A 21,559-nucleotide genomic window follows, 5' to 3' on the forward strand; every position below is an offset into this window, starting at 1 on the left:
CAGGCAGAGGAAATGGGTTAGCCTTGTGGCCAGGGATCACAGGTCTTCAGCTCTATTCTAATGTCAACACATGTAGAGAAAGGCCCCAGAAGTGGTACACCCTTTGTATAATATCTATGGGAGGACGTGAGTGTCACAGAAGACGAGAAGAAGTTCTGGGGTTATGAGCCGAACTGCTGGAGGGAATAGCCACATTAAAGAAACCAGATATCCTTCATAAAATCTGCATGAGCATCTTGCACATAATAGGTTCTAAGTAAGAAGCAGGAAGGTACGGCAGAAAGAATGCCAAATCTCTGAAAAGAAAAACTAGGCTCAAATCAGCTGAGCCTAGTATTGGACAAGCAATGTCAATTTTTTGAAACCTTGATTTTATCACTTGTAAAATGGGCATATCATCTTTATTACCTTCTTCAAAGAAATACTATGAGGAAAGTTCTTTTTAACATCTTAAAGCATTACACAAATGTCAGTTATGGTTTGGGAAAAAATAGAGATTTGCATACACATATATACAAAAGAGAAACAGATTCAAATAGATATACATGTTATACACACATATACACAAATATAAACATACATACATATACGTATGTGTGTATATAAATAATTATAGATGTTTGTATGTGTACATATATGTATATGTGTATGTATATGTTTATATATAGATACACACACACACATATATATGTGAATCTAGTTTTATTCTGGTAATCACTGCTTTTAAAACAACTATTTAGTCCTAACTGCAGTCTGAGATTAGTTTGAAGTTATATGATGATAGTGCTAATGGTGCCTGAGTCTAAACAGGAATGACTCCAAGGAAAGGCAATGAAGGGAATGCTCAGTCAAAAGGCTTTGCTACAAGTGAGCAAATGTCCAAAATAAAAATCCTCATCTCTCAGAAAGGGAAAGAAATGAGATGAAGAAATATTAAACATGTTCTATAGACCAAGAATTTAAAACCACAATAGCAGTAACTTTCTGAACTCTCTGTCCTCTTTTTTGGGCGGGGATTTCAAAACATTTTTCTAAGATGAATGAACCCCCTTTCCTCCATGAAAACATTTAATAATATGTGAGATGGAGTTGAAGGAAAGAAGAGAATCTATTCCAAGGTACTCTAAACTTTCTTTATGTCATCAACCCCTTTGGCAGTCTGGTGAATCGTTTGTATCCCTTTACTGGAGTAATGGTTTTAAATGAATATAATAAGATGCACAAGATTACCAAGAAAAGCTATTAAATTGAAATGCAGTTATTATTATTTTATAAAAGATAAGTTTGGGCTGATAGGTAGCCTGGTACCTGAAAACAGGAAGACCTGAGTTCAAATCCTGCCTTGGTCACTTTCTAGATGTATGGCTCTAGGAAAGTCACTTAATTTTGCCTTAGTTTCCCTAATTATAAAACTTTACTGGAGAAGAAATGGCAAATCAGTGAAGTGAAGAAACACCAAATGGAATCAAGGAGATATGGACATAACTGAAATCAACTCAACAATAGCAACAAGATAAATTCAAGGACCCCAGGTTGAAAACACTCAATTTAGATAGCTAAAATGGAAATGGATTAAAGAACAATCTCAGAATTTAGGATCATATTGTTTTGACAGACTAGCAAACATCTCAAAATATTTCTAGAAGAGCCACATAAATATTTATAATACTACACTATGCCAAGGAACTTCAGCTTATATCTTCTCAGAAGGACTTGTCATCCTTATGGTTTGAGAGGCTTTCAAATGAGAAGCCCAGTATAAGCTCATCCAAAAGCAGCCACTCCACCTGTTAAATAGTAGTTTTGGAAGCAGCAATTATCAAGATAAAAAAAAATTTCCATATACAACTATCTATCTATCTATCAATATCTCTTTCTATCCATCTATCTATACATCATCCATTTCTGTCTCTCCTCGTTCTCTCTCCATATATACACATACATATACATATATATTCATGCCTATGCATGTATAAATATAGATATATGTGTATATAATATACATGCATATTTGAATTTGCTTTTGTTTTATGTGTGCATATATACAAAACTATTTAAATTTCACAGTTCTTGTTTCAAATGCAAACATATCTGGGAAAGGTAACACTATGATTTCCTAATTGGATACCTTGCTGTAGGCATGGACTTATGTCAGTTTACTGGCAGGATCTGGTAAAGACAACTTGGTAGTACAGCGGGCTGAATGCTAAACTCAGGAATTAGAACAATCTGAATTTATTAGCTCTGAGCTCTAGGACAAGCTACTTAATTTCTCTCAGCCTCAGCTTCCTTATTTGTAAAGTAAGATATTTGGACTCTTTAAGGTCTCTCAGAACACAGCAGAAAGAATCATATTTGGAATTAGAAATAAAAAAAAATAAGTTAACAAGATTTCTTTGTGCCAGATACTATGTAAATCACTTTACAAATGTTACTTCATTTTTTCCTCTCACAACTAATCCCATAATGTAGATGTTATTTTTTTCTCCATTTATAAAAGAGGCAAATAGAAAGATTAAGTGACTTGTCCAGGGTTACATATTTAGTCACTATAGTGGCCATATTTAAACTCAAGTTTTCCTGACTCCCAAGTTTAGGTTCCTCTTCTCTTTTCTATTTTGCTATCTAGGTTTTATTCCTAACTGGACCATTTACAAGCTATGCGATCCTTGGCACAGTCTTATTAATTTATCCTCCCTGAGTTTGTTTTCTGTCTTTATGAGAAAAGATAATACAACTTGCATTTTCTACTTGTCTGGACTGATAAGAGGAAAGTATTTCACAAACCTTATAATCTAGAGGGATTTGAGTTGCCATTGATATAATAATGAAGTAGAGAAGGAGGGGCTATATGATAGGAGAGTGGGAATAAAAAAGAAAAATGGGAAGGCATCAATCATATATTTTAACTTGCTTTAACTTGAATGATGCATCATTCTATCCATTAATTTCACTGATAGATGAACATTGAAGCCCATTTCCTAAATGCATGTTTTAGTTCTATACTCACAGGGATGAGAACACTAAACAAAAAAATAAAGAAAAATGGCCATTTGCTACTTTAGTTATCCAGGGGTGTGAAGAGAGCAGCATAGGATGCTTTTATTTTAAACTGCTTTATTGATGGTCAGGAAGGGGAAGAAACAGGAGTGTTAATGGGATTTGAGGGCCCCAAAGGGATTAGCACTATGCAGGCAAGAAGGAAAGCTTCAGTTTGGATATATGAAAATTATTATTTTTTTTTAGAAAAGCAATCTAATACTTGTTTACAAATAACACTCCTCCAAGCTATCAACCTTCACTCTTCCCTCTCCTGTTTCCCTTGTCAATCACACTATTTCCAAGGAGATGGAGAGAATGAAAATCTTTCTTTATTACTTATCTGACAGAACACATCATTTGGCTTGGCAGGCAAGTAAGAACTTCACACAAACAGAATTCCAATGACTAATAAATGATCACTTTGTTTCCTTAGGATGCCAAGTTTTAAAAGCATATTTTAAGTTCTCCATGTTTGGTCTGGGGATAATTTCAGGCAAAAGCTTTTAATTAACATGGAGACTTAGTTTTGAAAGGATACTATTTCAGTGTTGTCTTCTCAAATACATTGTACAGAACATTACAGAGTAAAAAGAAATATGAAATAAGAAAGGAGTTTCATGTTTTACTATGGGCTATCAATAAAATTATTATCTCTTTTAAACAACCTCCTCGGTAGGGATCTGTCCATCCTCAAATTATCATGACTATGGCATCTATTTACATGTTGAATTTTTCTGATAAAATGGGAAAAAGAAACTGCTATATAGTTTGTTTTGATCCATCAATACATATGAAGCTAGACTTAATCATCTGAATGGGTGCTGTCTCAGACAACTGAAATCTGGGAAAGACCTTAAAAAAAAAGGTCTTTCACTGCATCCAGGGTTGTTTCCAGTTGTCTATATCTAGACACTAGATGATAGTTCTAGAGGAGAGAATGAGGCTGGTGACTTTGCAGAGCTCTGCTTCAGTTAAATCCAAATCACTTCCAAGTGAAGACATCACCTTCCTGATGTCATGGTCCTCTTCAAGAACAAAGGACAAACAACAGCAGCTTGGAATAGTAGATAGGGAGACTACCTCAGTGCTGGAGTACCTTGGATTCAAATCCCAACTGACGCATATTTGCCTTGTGACCCAGGACAACTTATTTAACTTCTCACTTCTATAAGTTAAGTGGCTCTCTAGGTCAATGAGTTGCAGAGATGGTGCTGACTTATGTTAAGAGAGGTTTACTCATCAATGACATTATAGGTCTAGACAACTCCTATTCCCACAAAATACCTGCCCCCTGTTATCCTGCTCTGCATATAGTGATTATTTAATGAATGCTTATCGGATTAGATTGGATTTGAAAATGGGAGATTCCCAAGAACATCATGCAGACCCATTGGAAATGAAGTGCTAAGATTTTTTTTTTTTTTATGAGCAAATCTGTGACTTTTAGTTCACTCACTCTCTGTAAATACTTCACTTCCATTAATTACACACCAACTTTAGCGCTTTCCATTTTGTAGTTTACAGATTGTCAATCCTGTGATTGTCAGTATGAATATTATTTTCTGCATTTTATAGATCATTAAAGAGGTTCAATACATTAAATGACTAGTTGAAGGTCACTTGCTAAAAAGGTCTTCTGATTTTAAGGTCAGGCTTCTTTCTGTTATATCACTATGCCTCTATGAAGGCTGTAAGGGAAGAGTCAAAGGTTGTTTGATTCTTACATATACAGTGAATAGTAGAGGAGTATTAAGAGATGACCAGATGAGGAAGATGAGTGACTCACATTTCTATATGACATTCTACATTCTATATGTAGTTTACAGGGCCCTTGTTTTATAACAGTTCTGTGTAGAGAAATAGGTGTAATAGAACAAGTTTTATTGCCTTAATAAGTTAGTAGGAATGTTTGTCAGCTTATCACGACTAATGCCATTTTGTTTTAAGCCTCCATTTTGCAACTGAATTGTTTAGAATCAGTTTCTAAGTTGTTTTTCAATAATAATAATAATCACTTCTGTAGTATGATATAGTAAACAATCTACATGTATTCTTAATGGATAAATATATGTGGTCCCTCTGATGTCTGACAACCAATGAAAAATATAAAGAACTTTATTACTACATAAATAAACTAGCAATGAATTTATATGGTAAATACTTAGGAAATCCATAGTTAGAAATGCAAAAATAAATAAATAAATAAAAACCATGGAAACCCCAATCATTAGCCTGTTTTTATGAAGTGACTAGGACTGGCTTTTGTATTTCTTACCCTTGAGATTCTCTTGAGGACAGTGCTGTTTGATGGAGACTTGTCATATGACTGCATTGGAGGGAGATACACAGCCTTAGGCTGGGCAAAAAGGGAACTTTGTCATGAGTCCAGTACAAAAGAAGCCTACCAGAACTTTTAATAATTAGGTTGGTGGCTTGTTCTTAAAGGAGGGTATCAGAGGCACGATTTGATGTAAAAGTTTCATGTATTGAGAAATGAAAGTCATATGAATGTTTCTGTCACTGTTGGCATAAGTAATAATCAATCAACATGCACCACTAATTTCAATAGAAAGTACTGAAGTACTTAGATTAGCATCTATATGGGTAGCCAATCTGGTTAGATGCCTTAATACTCTGCCTTGGAAAGAGAACATGAAAGATTGGGGAAGTTTTAACCTGAAGAATGGTGACCTCTAGGAGATATGACACTTGCCTTCAAGAATTTCAATACTGATCATATGGATTAAAGGTTGGACTAATTTTTGGAGAGTCAAGAAGGTAAATTGTAAAAAAAAAAAATTATTTTATTCCCTTACAAATTTAATTCTTGTTCCAAATGCATGAAAAAATAAAATTAGAGCTGCTCCTATTCCCCAACAAAAATGTACTTCCTTGAGGGGCAGTATTTTCCATTAGTAGAAATCTTCAAGTGAAGAGTGATCAGTCTCTTGTCACGAAAGTGGTATAAGAAAGTACAGTGGAAAGATCACACTAGATCTGGAACAGAAGACTTTGGTTCAAATCCTGCTTTTGATATTTAGCTAGCAAGGCAACACTGGTTGTCACTTAACGTCCTTAGGTCTCAATTTCCTCCTCCATAAAATGAGTGAGTTGAATTAAATGGACATGGCTCTAATGTTCTGATCCTATGATCTATTTTGTCCTTGTCAAACCACCCCTGGAACACTGCATTTGGTTCTGGGTGCCAAAGTTTAAGAAAAATAGTGGGAAGCAGGAGGATGTCCAGAGGAGGGCAACCAGGAATGGTGAAGGGTCTTAACGTTCATGCCATGTGAGGATCTATCAAAGGAATTTGGCTTATTTAGTTCAAAGAAGAGAATTAGAAGGAATAGTACATCTGTTTCTTCAAGTATTTGAAGAACTGTCAGATGGACAAAGGATTAAGTCTCAAGGCAAAGCTAGGAATAATGGGTAAAAAGTTCCAAAAAGGTAAATTTAAGGTAGAAGTCAGGAAAAAAATTCCTAACAATTAGAATTGCTCTCAAATGGAATGGATTGCTTCAAGAGATTGTGGGTTGATTCATCTTGGAGGCCTCCAAACAAAGGTTAGACAATCATTTTATGTATTTTTATAATAAAGATTCTTTTCTCAAATCATTTGGAATTAGCATCTGCTGAGGGTCCTTCCAATTCTTAAATTCTGTTATTCTGTAAAGCAGTGAACCAATCTGGTGATGTTCATTTTTGAGACTGCTAAAATCTGTTTCAACAGCAGGTGGCATTCATCACCCAGATCCTAGGAAAACAAGTAGGCTACCAAAATCATGGATTTAAGGCTCCAGAAACATTTTGCTCTCATTCTACTTTCTTAGCCTTATTTCAACACTGACAAATTGTTGGCGATCCCTAAAGCTTTATGTGAAGGGACCTTTTATATTTCCTGTTTCAAACATGTAAAGAAGATAGATAATAGAACAGGATACATTTAATGGTAGAGATGAGAACAGGGTGACAGCCAGCAGAATAGAAATGGGTCTAAGAAAGATAATGAACGGAAATGAGAAGATTACCCCAGGGCAAAAAATGTATATGGCAGATTGATGTGGAAAAATGTAAAGAGAAAAAAAGGGAATGAAGCCTCAGTGAGAAGGACAAGATGTGGCCAGAGAGAAGAGGGAGGAAGAGGAGAAGAGAAATGCGAAGAAAGGATGAATATACTTGGGGAGTAATATATATAATAAGGGAGGCATCTGAGAGAAGTGAAAGCATGTGGTCCTTGCCTCCTGCTCTGGTTGGATCTTTCTAAGTGTCCTGACCTTCAGCCAGATTTATTTATCATGGAATATTTATTATTATTGTATATATTATTCAGTAATAATATACTATCCTTGGATATGAACTGAGGTTGTTGAACTCATTTTGAATTAGAGTTGCGGAAAACTCTTTGAATGAGCCAGTATATATTTTATCATTGAAGGTGGCTAGATTCTTACCAAGGTGAATTGCTGTGGCATTTGGGGGGAAAGTTTTAATTTTGGCAAAATCAAAATTCCTAATCTGGTACTTCAGGGATAAAGAGCCTTTACTGAAACCTTTTTTAAATCATAGATTTGCCACTTGTTATTAGACTTTAAGTAACTTATGGCTAATTGTTTACTGGATTATTTTTTAAACTGCAGTTTGGTAAATACAATTCATGAAGAAGTCATACCAATTTTAGTACCTCTGAGAGGTTCCTAACTTCAACTAATTGCTCTTCTCTGAAACATTTTTCTTTGTTACAAACAGTATAAGGAAGCCAATAATCCCCTTGTGAATATTATTTGAAATTTATTCTGATACTCCATAACACATTCTTTATTTAAGATCCAATCCAACTTCCAATGAGTCACCCAAATGATTTTCCTAAAGCATAATCTGACCATGTTACCCCTGTACCCAAAAAACTACAGTGGTTTTGTATTTTTCTATTACTTCCAGGATTAAAAGCAAAATTCTTTTTTATTTGGCATCTGAAGTCCTTCATAATCATGCCCCTTCTAACCTTCCAGTCTTATTATACCTGTTTCATGAACAAAATACTCAGTCTCAGCTTTGGATGTTTTCATTGGCTATGCCTTATGTCTAGAATGTTTTCCCTCTTCGTTGCTATCTACTACCTTTTCTGATTTCCAGTGCAAAAAAAGATTCCATGTACTATAGGAATCCTCTCCCAATCTCCCTCAATTCTAGTGTCTTCCCTTTCTTAATTGTTTCTCTTTATTTTGTATATAGCTTTTCTGCATATATTCATGTAGTTGTCTCCCTCATTAGAGTCTCAGCTTCTTGAAGACAGGGACTATCTTTTGCCTTTTTTTTGTATCCCCGGTACTTAGCTTGGCAAATAGTAGGTGCTTAATAAACATTAATTATTACCTTTCTGTTGATGTCACCAAAATATCTATAGTAAGCAGCAAAAATGGAACAAATGAAAAATAGGTATCCAAAATGATAGATTTTGAGATGAAAGCAATCTTAGATGCTACTCTAGATTATAGATGAAGAAACTGAAAGATAGAAAGATAAATTGACTTTCCTAGGGTTATACAACTAGCAGGTATCTAAGGCAATATCTGAACCCAGGATCTTTTGATACCAGTTCTAGTGCTTTGTCCATCTGGATAAGTGGGTTTATTGGAATCAAAAAGTTACAGAATCTCAGGAAGGAAACTCAGAGGTCAGTTAGTCTGATGACAAGATTCTCGGCAATTGCTTTTGCTTGAAGAGCTTCAGGAAGGAAGCTCACTACCTCTTAAATTTGTCTATTCTACTCTAGAGAACGTCACTTCCTCCCTTCCCCCATTAACTCTAAATTTGTTTCTTTGCAGCTTCCACACATGGTTCCTGTTTCTTCCTTGTATTGGAAGACACAAATCTAATCTCTTTTTTACATAACATTTCTTGAATAGAGAAATCATATCTATTGCCTTGAATTTTCTTTTGAAATTATTTATTTAGATTTATTTTTAACATTCATTTTTGAGTTCTAAATTATCTTCCTCCTTATGGTCTCTCATTTCCCTATTGAAAAGATGATCAAGTATGATGTTGGAGTCATGCAAAAATATTTCTATATGAGCCATGTTGCAAAAAAAATAAAATAAAAAACCATATGATTCAATGTACCTTCTGAACTCATCAGTTCTCTTTCTGGAATTTTTCATCATAAGCCATTTGGAATTGTCCCATTCCATTTCACTGATCAGAGTAGCTAAAACTTTCGATGTTGATCACAATGAACAATATTGCTGTTATAGTATACAGTATTCTTCTGTTTATTCTTAGCCTTGAATCTTTTCTTAAGGCTAAATACACTTAGTTATTCCAACAAATTCTAATGAGAAATGCTCTCAAGGACCTTTATCTTGACACTTTCGAGGTTATTAATGTCTTTCTCAAAGTGAGGAATATAGAACTGTATTTGATACTTCACATGTGATCAGACTTGGGCAGATTCCTATGAGACTTGCATTTCCATAATTAGTTTCTTAAAGTAACTCATTTAAACTAAAAAGATTTTCATATAAGCTTTAGTGAATAGTTTAAACAGAGAGATAATACTGCATGAGGGATATATTTAGAGTCAGAAAGATGGGTTCAACTCCTGTATCTGATACTTCCTCATAATGTTACCATGGGAGATTTGCTTAAGATATGAACTCTAGTTTCCTTATTTGTAAAAACCAAGATCAGTCTGTGGCACTTACTTCACAAAATCACTGTGAGAAATAAATATCTCTATATCTACATCTATATCTGTATCTATATCTATCTTTCAAAAACTTAAAGCATTATATATATCCTTTATTATTTAAGAGGCTAATTTACCAAGATAAAATCCTACAAACTAGTTACATTTATTAGCACATTAGGCCTCTGCCACATTGGGCCAACCAGATGTATTTTAGGTAGCTATCAGCTAAATGACAGAAGGTATCACCCTGTAATCATCCTATGGGAAGACTATAATAGGGTTGGAATAGACTTTCCAATTCCAGCCATTCAGATATGTAAAAAGAAACAGGAGGAGAGAATCCAGTTTAGTACTGGCCTTAGTGATAGAAAATATTTTAATACTTCTCCCCAAATCCCAAAGGCAAGAAAACAGGACATGACCTAGAGGAAGGGATGTTAACCTGGGATCTATGAACTTGAAAAAAGTAATAACTGTATTTCAATGTTTTCTTTGTAATCCTATATATATATATTATGCATTTAAATTGTTTTGAGATGGGATTCATATGTTTCATTGACCCAAGTGGTCAAAAATATTGAAAAAAAGTTAGAAACCCTTGCTAAATGTCAGATTTCAGACAAAATTAGAACTCTGCCTTCCTGACCTGTCTAGAACTTTCAAGGTACATTCCTGTAATGTCCAATGATTTTTCTATTATACTACAGTCTGCTCTGTAAATGCACTGTAAAAGCAGTGGAGGTAAGTTGACATTTGGCAATAGTTACATTGAACTGATCCACATAGATGGCTCAATTGGAAAAGACAATCATTAATTCATTCAATCATGAAACAAATGTTTATTGAGTACCTACTCAGTGTGCTAGATGCTATGAAAAATGTGGAGTTATCCCCCAAAGGAAGGTAAAGGTCTTCTACAGGAAGAACAGACTAATGAGATTAACTAAGATAATTTGCACCAAGCATCAGGAAAGATAATTCAAAAATAAAAAGTAAAACTCCAAAGGGAAGAATTAATGGTTAAGTTGGATACAACTAGCTGGCCGCCTAATAAATCTACACTCAGAATAAAAGTGAATCATTCAGTTTTCTAGTGTAAAGGAATCTAAACTGAATATTTTATTTTTACAGATATGGAAACAGAGCCCAAGAAAATGAAGTTACTTGCTGAAGATAGCAAACAAATCCCAGAATCTCAGCGCTGAAGGAAATGATCTCAGATGTGTTCCAGTCTAATGCATGCCTGAAATGGAATGTTCACTTCAATATCTATGGTCTTCATTTGAAGATCTACAATGAAAGAGAACTCCCTATATCTTGGAGCATTCCATCTCACTTTTGGGTAAATTTAACTATTACAAAATTTTTCTTTATATTGTGCTAAATCTGTTGCTCTGAAAGTTCTACCTTTTTGTTCCAATTAGAACCAGTTGAATCCCTGTTTCATTAATAGTTCTTCAAATGCGTGAAGAAAGATATTAATTCTGTTGCCCTTATTCATGTCCAAATCTTCCCTTTTGCAACTTAAAAAGCTTTAATTCCTTCAATTCTCATTTGCATATATTTCAGTATGATTTCCATGCTTATTCTCTTTCTCTAAATGTATTAAACCAAGTGAATGTAGCATTCAGGAGAGGACATAATTGTCTAGATGTAGCCCAATCAAGGCACAGAAGGACTGGACTATCATTGTCCTTATTAGAGGCACTGATTTTTTAAAAAAACACATATATAGCCTAAATTTAGATTAGTTTTTTGTCTTCTTTGAAATATTATTGTTTATTATTCATGGGTAATTCCCATAAACCCACTGAGCTTTCCTTTCTCCAAAATTTGTCTAGGAATGTCTTTTGTATATTATATTTGTGCAGCTTTTTTTGAAGCAAAGTACAGCATTTTACATTTCTTTCTATTAAATTTTGTGCATACAAGAATCAAATAATTGAAATTTTATCACATTACATCTTTGTAATCTACTCCATCTAAAAACTTTTTTTTCTTTTTAGCATAATGACCCACAACAAACAGCTACTACAACAGTAACAATAATTAGCTTTTACATAACACTTTAAAGTCTACAAAATATTTTTAAAACTCAATCAAGTAACATTTATTAAAAATGTATTGGTGTGCCAGGAATGATGCTAAATGTTGTGGAGAGAAAGAAAGGCAAAAAGTAACCCTTGATCTTAGCAAGTTCACAATCTAACGTGGGAGACAATATGCAAAGAATTATGTAATACTTTAACATATTTAACATGTATGGGTCTGCTTGCCATCTAGGGGAGAGGGTGGAGGGAAAAGGAGGGGAAAAGTTGAAACAGAAGTTTTTGCAAGAGTTCATGTTGAACAATTACCCATGCATATGTTTTGTATATAAAAAGCTATAATAAAAATGTAATATAAAAAAGAATTATGTACAAAGAAAAAATATATGCACATACATAAGTGTAGGTAAAATATGATCAGTCTGCCATATTTTTTTTTTTTGCTGAGGCAATTAGGGTTAAGTGACTTGCCCAGGGTCCCACAGTTAGGAAGTATTAAGGGCCTGAGACCAGATTTGAATTTAGGACCTCCTGACTTCAGGGCTGGTGCTGTAAGCACTGTGCTAGTCACCCAGCTGTCTCAAAACGGGCATAATTTCAATCAAGCAAAGAATGAACATTTATTAAACATTTACTGTTTGCCAGGTACTATGCTAAACACTAGAGACATAAAAGGGGCCAAAACACAATCCTTGTCCTCAAGGAGGTTACAATTTAGAGGGAAGGTGTGGAGATTAAGAACTGGGAAACTGATCAATCAATAAACATTTGTGCTAAGTACTGAAGGGAAAAGATAGTCCAGATCCTCAAGGAATAAAAACTTAATAAGGGAGACAACATGCAAATAAATGCATACAAAACAAGCTAGATCCAAGATAAATAGGAAATAATTTACAGGAAAAGACTTCTTGCAGAAGGTGTCATCGTATACTTTATTATTTCATTTTATTCTTATAACAGTCCTGTGAAGTAGATATGATTATTAAACTCATTTTATAGATGAGGAAATATACTGAGAAAGCTTAAAGTACTTGCTAAGGGTCACACAGCTAGTAAATGCCTGACACGGAACTCACACTCAAGTCTTCCTGATTCCAAGTCTAACATTAGGCCATTGGGCCATCTTACTGCCCATCTTAATCAGTGTTTGTTGAACTGAACTGAGTGTTTTGTCATATAAACACAATTTAAATAGAAAATCTATTATTTTAAATGTGTTATCTTAAACTTCATTTATTTCTAAGTAGCCTAAGTAGCTCCCTGGTCACAAAAGCATTAGGAAGTAGAGATTAAAATAACACATTTTAGCTGTCAGCTGATGGCTTCTGTGCACTCAGCAGTGTAATGTGGTAATGGGGGTTCTGTTAAAGAGCCATTCTTCTACATACAAAGAAAAATGACTCCCTCACAATGTGTTCAGTAGCAATGATTATATGCTGTATTATGGCTCTACCTGGCAGGCAAGAGGAGACACACAGTACCGACATTAGTGCTCTGGCCTCTGGTTGAAAGGGCTTAATAAATAGCCAGATTTATACCACCTTTGGTCAACTGGGCGTTAAGTCACAGATGGTGCTTCTCTCTCAATTCTACTTACCTTAGTTTATATGGCATGTATTCTGTTTAACAAAGAGGAACTGCAGACATGTTGAAGTAAGGACACAAAAGCAGACTTTTGAAGCAAGATCTGCTTCTCAAAGTAGCTTAAATCACTTCATCTGAAGGAGTTAATTTAGTATAAGGGAAACAGCACTTATCCTGTGAATTTAAGGCATATTTTGCACTTCAGCTATAGACCCATATATTTCTTACTCCTTTATGAATGGAAATTCAATCAAGGTAGAGAGTTAATTTTGTAAGGAAAACAGAAAAGCACAATAGAGAGATCTATGTATCTGGAGCTAGGGGTCCAAAATTCAAATTTCGGTTCTGTTGTTTCCTATCTGCTGGTGATGCAAGTCATCAGCACCCTCAGTTTCCTTATCTGTCAAATGTAAAAGGTGAACTAATTGGTCTCTAAAAATCTACTCTGTATTTGTAATTCTATGATCTCAAATGTGTATTATTCTCCCACTTCTCAAACACATAATAGGTGATTAATAATAAATGCTTTAAATTTTTTATTCATTTTTAGTGGGGGGGAGTGTTATTCTGAACTTGGTAAATACTCACAAACATTGGATTCCTTTATACAAAGAAGAAGAAAGAAAGAGTAAACAAATGCATTTTGAATGCAATTGAATACTGGTTTGTGACTCAGGAGACCTGGGTTTCAGTCATGGAGCTCCAGGTAAATAGAATGACTTCGGAAAAAAAAAAAATCACTTCCCTTCTATTCTAGGCTCAGTTTCCTCATTTATAAAATGAGGGGTTTATACTAATAGTAACAGTAGTACCCTGAAAAGTACAAGTAGCATTAAGACAAATAAGTGCTGGACTGAGCATTGGGTCTACAGCCAGAAAGATCTGACCTGAAATCCATCTTCTGGTAAGTCATGTAACATTTGCTTATCTCTAGTTCCCCATCTTTAAAATAGTATTAATATTAGTAATTAATTAATTTAGTAGTTTGAATACATATATATGTATATATATATAAAACATGGAGTGCATATATATGTGTATGTATACATAGGTATATAAATCTATATGCACACATACATATGCTATTTTTTCTCTCAACAAAATTTTGATTTTATTTCCCAATGCTATATTAGGATCAAGACTAAGCCAACATACAGAAAAAGAACTTCATTGTTCAGTGGTAGACTTAATTGGGCCCTGGATGAAATCTCAGTAGGATTTATCCTTCTATTTTAATGTAAATATTAATTCTCAGTAAGTGGAATGAACTCAAATGATGACTTAGATTTGCTCCACCAATGAAGGGTACAATTGGGATATGCTCCTCCAAAGGACAGAACTGAGATTAATTCCTAACTCCAACTTGGTATAATAAATCATAAAATATTTTCCTAAGCTTTGTTAACTTTAAAACAAATGGTCTTTTATTTTTCTTTTTAATTAAGTGATCCTTCTATTCTCTATTAGAAAACTAATACAAATGTTGTACTTTACTAAAATCTTATTCAAAAGGAACCCTTGGGCCTGATGAATAAAGTATTATAAGATTGTGTGTGCATATTAATCCCTCAAGATAATTTTTTAAAATTATGGATATTTTGTAAGTATCTGATAAAAGAAGTCAGAAAAACAAAACAAAACAAGAGACTGATTAAGCTCCTTCCATGCTGCTGTCCCATCAATCACACAGAGCTCTCTGTACCATCTTATCAGAATGCCTTCTGTAAGAAAAATATTTTTTGTATGAAAATCACAAAAATTTTAGTAATAACTCAATAATTCATTTCTTCTTCCTTTCTTCCCCTTGTGTTTTTTCCCTTTTGGTTCCCCCTTTCTTTTTTCCTTTAGCTCTCCCTTCTCCTAAAATCTTTAAATTATAATATTCTAGCCAATCCCTATAATGGATATTCAACAGGACATATACAGCATTACAGAATCTTTGACATGAAAGGACTTAAGTAGCCATTTAGTGTGAGAACTTCTTTCCTGATCGTCCACATCAAGTCTGGTTCCCTTTTTCTCATGTTTTCTGATACAACAGGCCAAGAATAGGATTTCTTATGCTCTTTCATTGCCCCGGCCATTTCCCAGATCCTTATGAAATTCTTTCCTTCTTTGAGGTTCCCTCCATCACTGTATACAATCTGGTCCAGATGCCTATTGCCTATTCCTACTGGCCTTCAGGTTACTCCTTTATCCTCCACTCCCTGAGCCCTTCCTTAAGGGCTGATGAATACCTGGTTCAAAATCCTTCTTCAAATCAACTTCTTTCTTTTGTACATGAGTATACCTATATATGGGCAGCCAGATTGTGCAGTGGATAAAACACCAAGCCTAGAATTAGGAATATCTGAATTCATCTCAGGTCTCAGACAATTATTAGCTCTGATTTATGCTAATCTTAAAAACAAATCTTCATTTGACCCTGTCATTTTTAAAAATATCACCTTATATCTTTTTCCCCCTTTCAATGACAAATTTCCAGAAATAACTACATTTGTTTCCTCTACTTTTTTATTGCCTATTTATTTCCTAATCCCTTCTGCTTTCCAATCCCATCGCTCAACAACCAAAAACAAAAATAAAAACAAAACACAATTTTTTTTCAATATTATGAATGTTCTTAACTGATGAACCTGATAGAGGTTTGTTTTGTTTTTTTTTTCCAGTTTTCATCCTCCTTGATCTCTCTTATACCTTTTACATTGATCTAAATCTCCTCACTTGACTTCTGTGAAATTGCTCAGTTCCTGTAGTCCTTCCACTTTCCCCCTTGCTGGATAATTATGGATTTCCTTTACTTTTAGCATGGGTTTTATCTAGGACTTTGTCTTAGAATCCTTTTCTTCACTCTATGCTTGATCTCTTGGAAATTTCCTCACTTTTCATGGATATAAGTATCTTTTTAGATTTTTTCATATATATATATACATATATATGTTTATATATATATGTATATATATATATACATACACATACACAAACATATGTATGTTGTATATGTGTTTATAGACACACACACAGTTAAGCAATGATTTACTGCTGGATTTTTCACCCTTGATATCTCATTGATATCAAGATTTTTTCATATATATATATGTATATATATATATATATATATATATATATACAGTTATATATACACACATACACAAATATATGTATGTTGTATATGTGTATTTATAGACACACAATCAAGCAATGATTTACTACTGGATTTTCCTTCCTTGATATCTCCTTGATATCTAAAATGTAATATATCTAAAAGGTTACCATTAGGATCCTCTACAGTTACATTTCTTTTTTATTTATTTATTATTTCTATAGAAGACTATTTTCTTGTCCTCATTACTTCTTTACAATCAGTTGTAAAATCTTGTCAATTCTTGTAATATAATATTTCTTCTATCTTTCTCCTTAAAAATAAGAGCTAGGATTTATATATCATTTAAAATTTTTCAAAGTTATTTACAAATAATATTTTATTTAACCTCATTGCAACCCTGTGGGGTAAGTACTAATATTATCTTCACTATTTTATAGTTAAGGAAATTGAGAAAAATAGAGATTAAGTGACTTGTCTAGGTCATACATATAATAAATGTCTCAGGATTACTTAGAAAATGTAGATCTTCCTTTTAGTTACTGCCTTCATCATCTCTTAAATAAACTTTTGTAATAGTCTCCTATTTTGTCTGCTTGCTTTGTCTTACCATTCCATTCTCTATACAACCACCAAAATAATCTCAAATTTATATAATATATATGCAAATATATCTGTATGTATGTAAAATACCATAAATTTAGATTAAGCAAGGAACTTAGAAGCCACTGAGTACAACTCTTTCATTTTATAGATGAAATAAGGCATAGAGATTAAGTGACTGGCTTAATCACCTAGCTAGAAAGTATATGAAGTAAGATTTGCACTCGGATTCTTCTTGACTTCCAGTCCAGTAGCTTATTTATTATGTCATGATGGTATCCCCATATCACAGAACTGATAATTCCATTTTCCAATTCAAAATCTCCAGGGACTTCCTACCAACTCTGGGAAAAAGTATAAAACTTTTACCTTGGCATTCAAGCCCTATACAAGTTGTCTTCAATCTAACTTTCTAGCCATTTTATCTCCCTTTTCCAACCAGACTACCATTTTTCTGACTAATTCCATATTCTACATCCCATTTCCCTGCCTCTGCACAGTCTGCATCTCATGTCTAGCATGTAATCTTTTGTTTCTGCCTCTCAGAGTCCTTCTATTGTTGCAGGGTTCAATCTAGCTGTCATTTATTCTGTGAAACCGTACACAAAAATCCCTCTCTTGGATTTTTCTTGTACAATACTGATTTTGAAGACATTATAGCTCCTTAGTACAGGGGTTCCTAAACATTTTGGAGTCATGATCCCCTCTGGCAGATTGGTAAAGCCCATAGATTTCTTCTCAAAACAATATTCTTAAGTATATAAAATAAAATACATAGGATGACAGAGAGAGGCCAATTACATTGATACACAGTTTTGAAATTTTCTAAACCTGAGATTTAAGGGTTCTGGGTTAAGAACAGCTGCTCTAAGAGAGTATAAGCTTCGTAAGGGCAGGAATGGTTTCATTATTTTTGTTTCTGTGTGCTCAGTTTCTACTTGCTTAGTTGATTCTGGTCAAACCTAGAATCACAGAATTACAAAAGAACAATCTCAGAAGTTTCAAAGTGATTTCAAAAGTCATCTAACAAGGCCTTTCACTTTGCTGAGATGTCCAAGCCCCTTTGGGCATAATTCCAGATTGCTCTTAAAAAAGGATAGATCAGTTCACAGTTCCACCAATAATGAATAGTGATACGTGCTAACTATCTCTTGCAGAAGTCCATTTATTTTTAGGTTATGCCATGAATAACAAACTCTCTAGTCCTATTGGAGTGAATCTATTCAAAGGTGGAATATTTATTTCATACACAAAGCATTTATTAGACTGTAGTGGGTGAAATAATAATAAGAATCATCATTTCTAATTTTATTTGTTTAAAGCCCACCCTTATGTACGGGAGTTTTATTTACATCTGAGTATTGACCCCTCACAAGATACAGATCTGTTTGCTCTTCATCTGAGTGGCCCTGCTCTGCTCAATATTGTGGAGTTCCCTCAGAATGGTGGCTTTGGAATGCTTTGCTTACCCCTCCAGGGAGATGGCTCGCTGCAGTGTCATTGAGGGCTGGCGAGTCGTAGTGCCAAGCTGAGAATGACTGTATGAAAAAAGAAAGGAGGGTGAAATCCACACAAAAAAAAAATCTGAGTTGAGTCTTCACACATTCTACCACTTTCTTCTGTTACCATATACATAAAGGGAAAGACTTCATCTAATGGAAAAAACACTGATTTTTCTTGAGGACATTTGAAGGGCTACAGAGGGCTTTAAGAGGTTTACAAAATACTTTCCTCACCTCAATTTTGTGAGGGAACAGTGAAAGTATTATTAGTTCAGTGTCACAAATCATGAGGGCATAAATATAAAGTTGGAAAAGACCCTTATTTTATTGACGGAGGAATAGAGGCTCCTGAAGGAGAAGATAGTTGACCAAAGTTACAAAGCAAGTTGGGGTTCCAACCCCATGCCCCTCAATTCCAGTTCTAAACATTCTTTCTATGATGGTATAAGGACAGCAAAGTGGCTAGGATTAGGGTTAGGGTTCATAGAGCACCAGACCTGAAATCAGAAGGACCTGAGTTCAAATCTGATCTCAGACACTGATTAGGTATGTGATCCTGAGAAAGTCAGTTAGCCCTGCTTGCCTCAGTTTCCTCATTTGCAAAGTGAGCTGGAAAAATAAATGACAAACCCTTTCTGTGTCTTTCTCAAAAAAGAAATAATTATTTCTATGCAATTAATCAATTATAGCTTCAACCTTCCCATTTCACTAGTGACAGTGGGATCATAAATATAGAAATGGAAGGGATCCAACCACCATTTTACAGATGAAGAAGCTGAGGTTCATAAGAGTAGGAACTTGCATCCAGACCTGATTACCTTAATGGAGCATTTTCCTGAATAATTCTCTTAATTTTTTGCATAAAATTTGATTATACTAAATGCTTTGCAAAGATGAAACATGAAATGTTATATAAGGAGTATAAATAATTAATTCAGAAGGTCATAAGATTAATAAACAACAACATTCCAATGTCTTATTGTATTTTGAGAATGATCCTGAGCACGGTAAGGTATTCTAGATATACTAGAGATGAAAATATTTTAAAACCTGCTGCAAAATTTTTTTTAAAAAAAGGACTATGAGACTGATGATGGACTGCTGCTTTTCTACCATTTGCTGAACCATTGGGGGAAAACTCATGATCAGAAGTTTGAAATTCGAGTCAGTAGAAGGAATTTCCACTCCATTGATGAAACTGCCTATCTTTTAAAGCATCAATGAAGAGACGTGACTAGCAAAGTGGGAAGAATGGAGTTATGTCTCATTAGAGCCAAAGACCTTTAAAGAAAATGAATTCTGCAGAACCTAGTAGAAATGCTTATTATGGCACAGTAAAAACAATGCTATAGCTCACATAATATCACAAGGTAATATTTCACTATTTGTGAGCTAAAAGCATAAACAATTATCTTATAGAGCACTTTTTTCACTCTCCCATCCAAAGTTGAAACGTATATACCATTTCTGGTAGATAGATAGCCATCTAGCCTTTATTACAGAAGAGGAGTTTACAAGAGAAGGAGAGTGAAAAGGAAAATAGATTGCTAGAAGAAGTCAGGTCAGACCTGATGTCAAATCCCAACCCTCAAATAGAAGCAGTGACTTAAACACACTGACCCTCTCTTTCCTCATCTGTCAAATGGGTAAAGTAAATAAGACTTGTCATACATACGTGACAATGATTACTATGAGAATTAATATTAAACATTATGTGTAAAGTATCCTGTAGACATTAAAATGCTATATAAATGTCAGTTATTATTATTAACAAAATAGCTAATTATATTATTGATCAGCAATATCTCCAAAATGTGTATTTCTGACCATTTGTTTTAGTTCTGCTAGGATGACTTGCTAAGCTCCTTGAAGCTTTTTTTCCCCCATAATACCCACATTAGTGATTCCTCACAAAGAGCAGTCAATACGTGTTTATAGTTTGATAGTCTATATCAGTTATAATTAACAATTCGTGTGATACATTATGTATTGTCAATCAATCAATAATTATTTACAAGTACTTACTATGTTGCACAGTGCTAAGGGATACAAATAAAAAGGAAAAATATCCCCTGCCCTCAGAGAGCTTACATTCTTAAGGAAAAGGCAACACTTAAACATATATAGGTTTGTACAAGTTACATATAACGTACATGGAAGGTGGTTGTGTTTTGTTCTTTGTTCTCAAAGAGACCCATGACATCAGGAAGGTGATGTCATAACTTGCAAGTGAATTGGATTTAAGTGAGAGAGGGTGTACAAAGTTTTCCTCCAGAGCCATCTGGGTCCAAGGGGCAAAATATAGGAGAGTTTGAATGGAGGTAACCCTGGATGAAGTAGAAAACCTTGAACTTTTTAAGCTAAAATCTTTAACAGATTTCAGTTTGACTGAGACTACACCCACTCAGTGATTCAGATTAGGTAAAAAATGAGGCAAAGACTAATCTCCTTGATCTAGTTTAAAAAAAATGATCTGGGAGAAGACCCTCAGGGTTTCTGACCTAAACAGAAAAATTGCTATTTCCATTAATTCTCAGCCATCTGAACCCAAACACTGGTTAAGAGAGACTTGGGCTTAGGTCCCAGCTAATTGTTGGCCAATCAATGAGAGCCAGAATGTTTGGATTTAAAACATGGTATACGTAAAAAAATAAATCTAGCCCCCAAGATATCTTTAAAAGTTTTAGTGATTAACATGAAAGGCAGCCTTGAAGAAGGATGCATAATGAGATGCTTTTTCCTTAAAAATAATAATTCTTTAAACAAGTATAATTGATCAATACTACATGTCACAAAAATGTCATTGTTTCAGATAAAATAAATGTGCTTAAGTATATCTTATTCTTAGTGCCAAAGTCACATATTAACAATAGTTTTGTTTATTCTAGACAGTTAGAAATCAACACTTGATGATGATTATTTTTCACCTCCCATAACATGCTTCATATGTCTTGAGTCCCTTGAACAGTTATTTTGAATAATA

General features: G+C 34.2%; 1 protein-coding gene across 26 annotated transcripts in view; it reads right to left on the reverse strand.

Moving 5' to 3' along the window:
• Positions 1–21,559, reverse strand: part of DLG2 (discs large MAGUK scaffold protein 2) — a 2,604,243-nt gene that overhangs the window by 502,829 nt on the left and 2,079,855 nt on the right. For 25 of the 26 annotated variants that reach the window (XM_074304592.1, XM_074304594.1, XM_074304589.1 and 22 more), the window contains one exon: positions 18,544–18,612. The exons of the other annotated variant lie outside the window; for it this stretch is intronic. In XM_074304592.1, coding sequence (XP_074160693.1) covers positions 18,544–18,612 — 69 coding nt within the window. The remainder of the gene's footprint in view (positions 1–18,543; positions 18,613–21,559) is intronic. 26 annotated transcript variants of the gene reach the window in all.

Source organism: Sminthopsis crassicaudata, chromosome 3, assembly GCF_048593235.1.
Source record: "Sminthopsis crassicaudata isolate SCR6 chromosome 3, ASM4859323v1, whole genome shotgun sequence".
Lineage (NCBI taxonomy): Eukaryota > Metazoa > Chordata > Mammalia > Dasyuromorphia > Dasyuridae > Sminthopsis > Sminthopsis crassicaudata.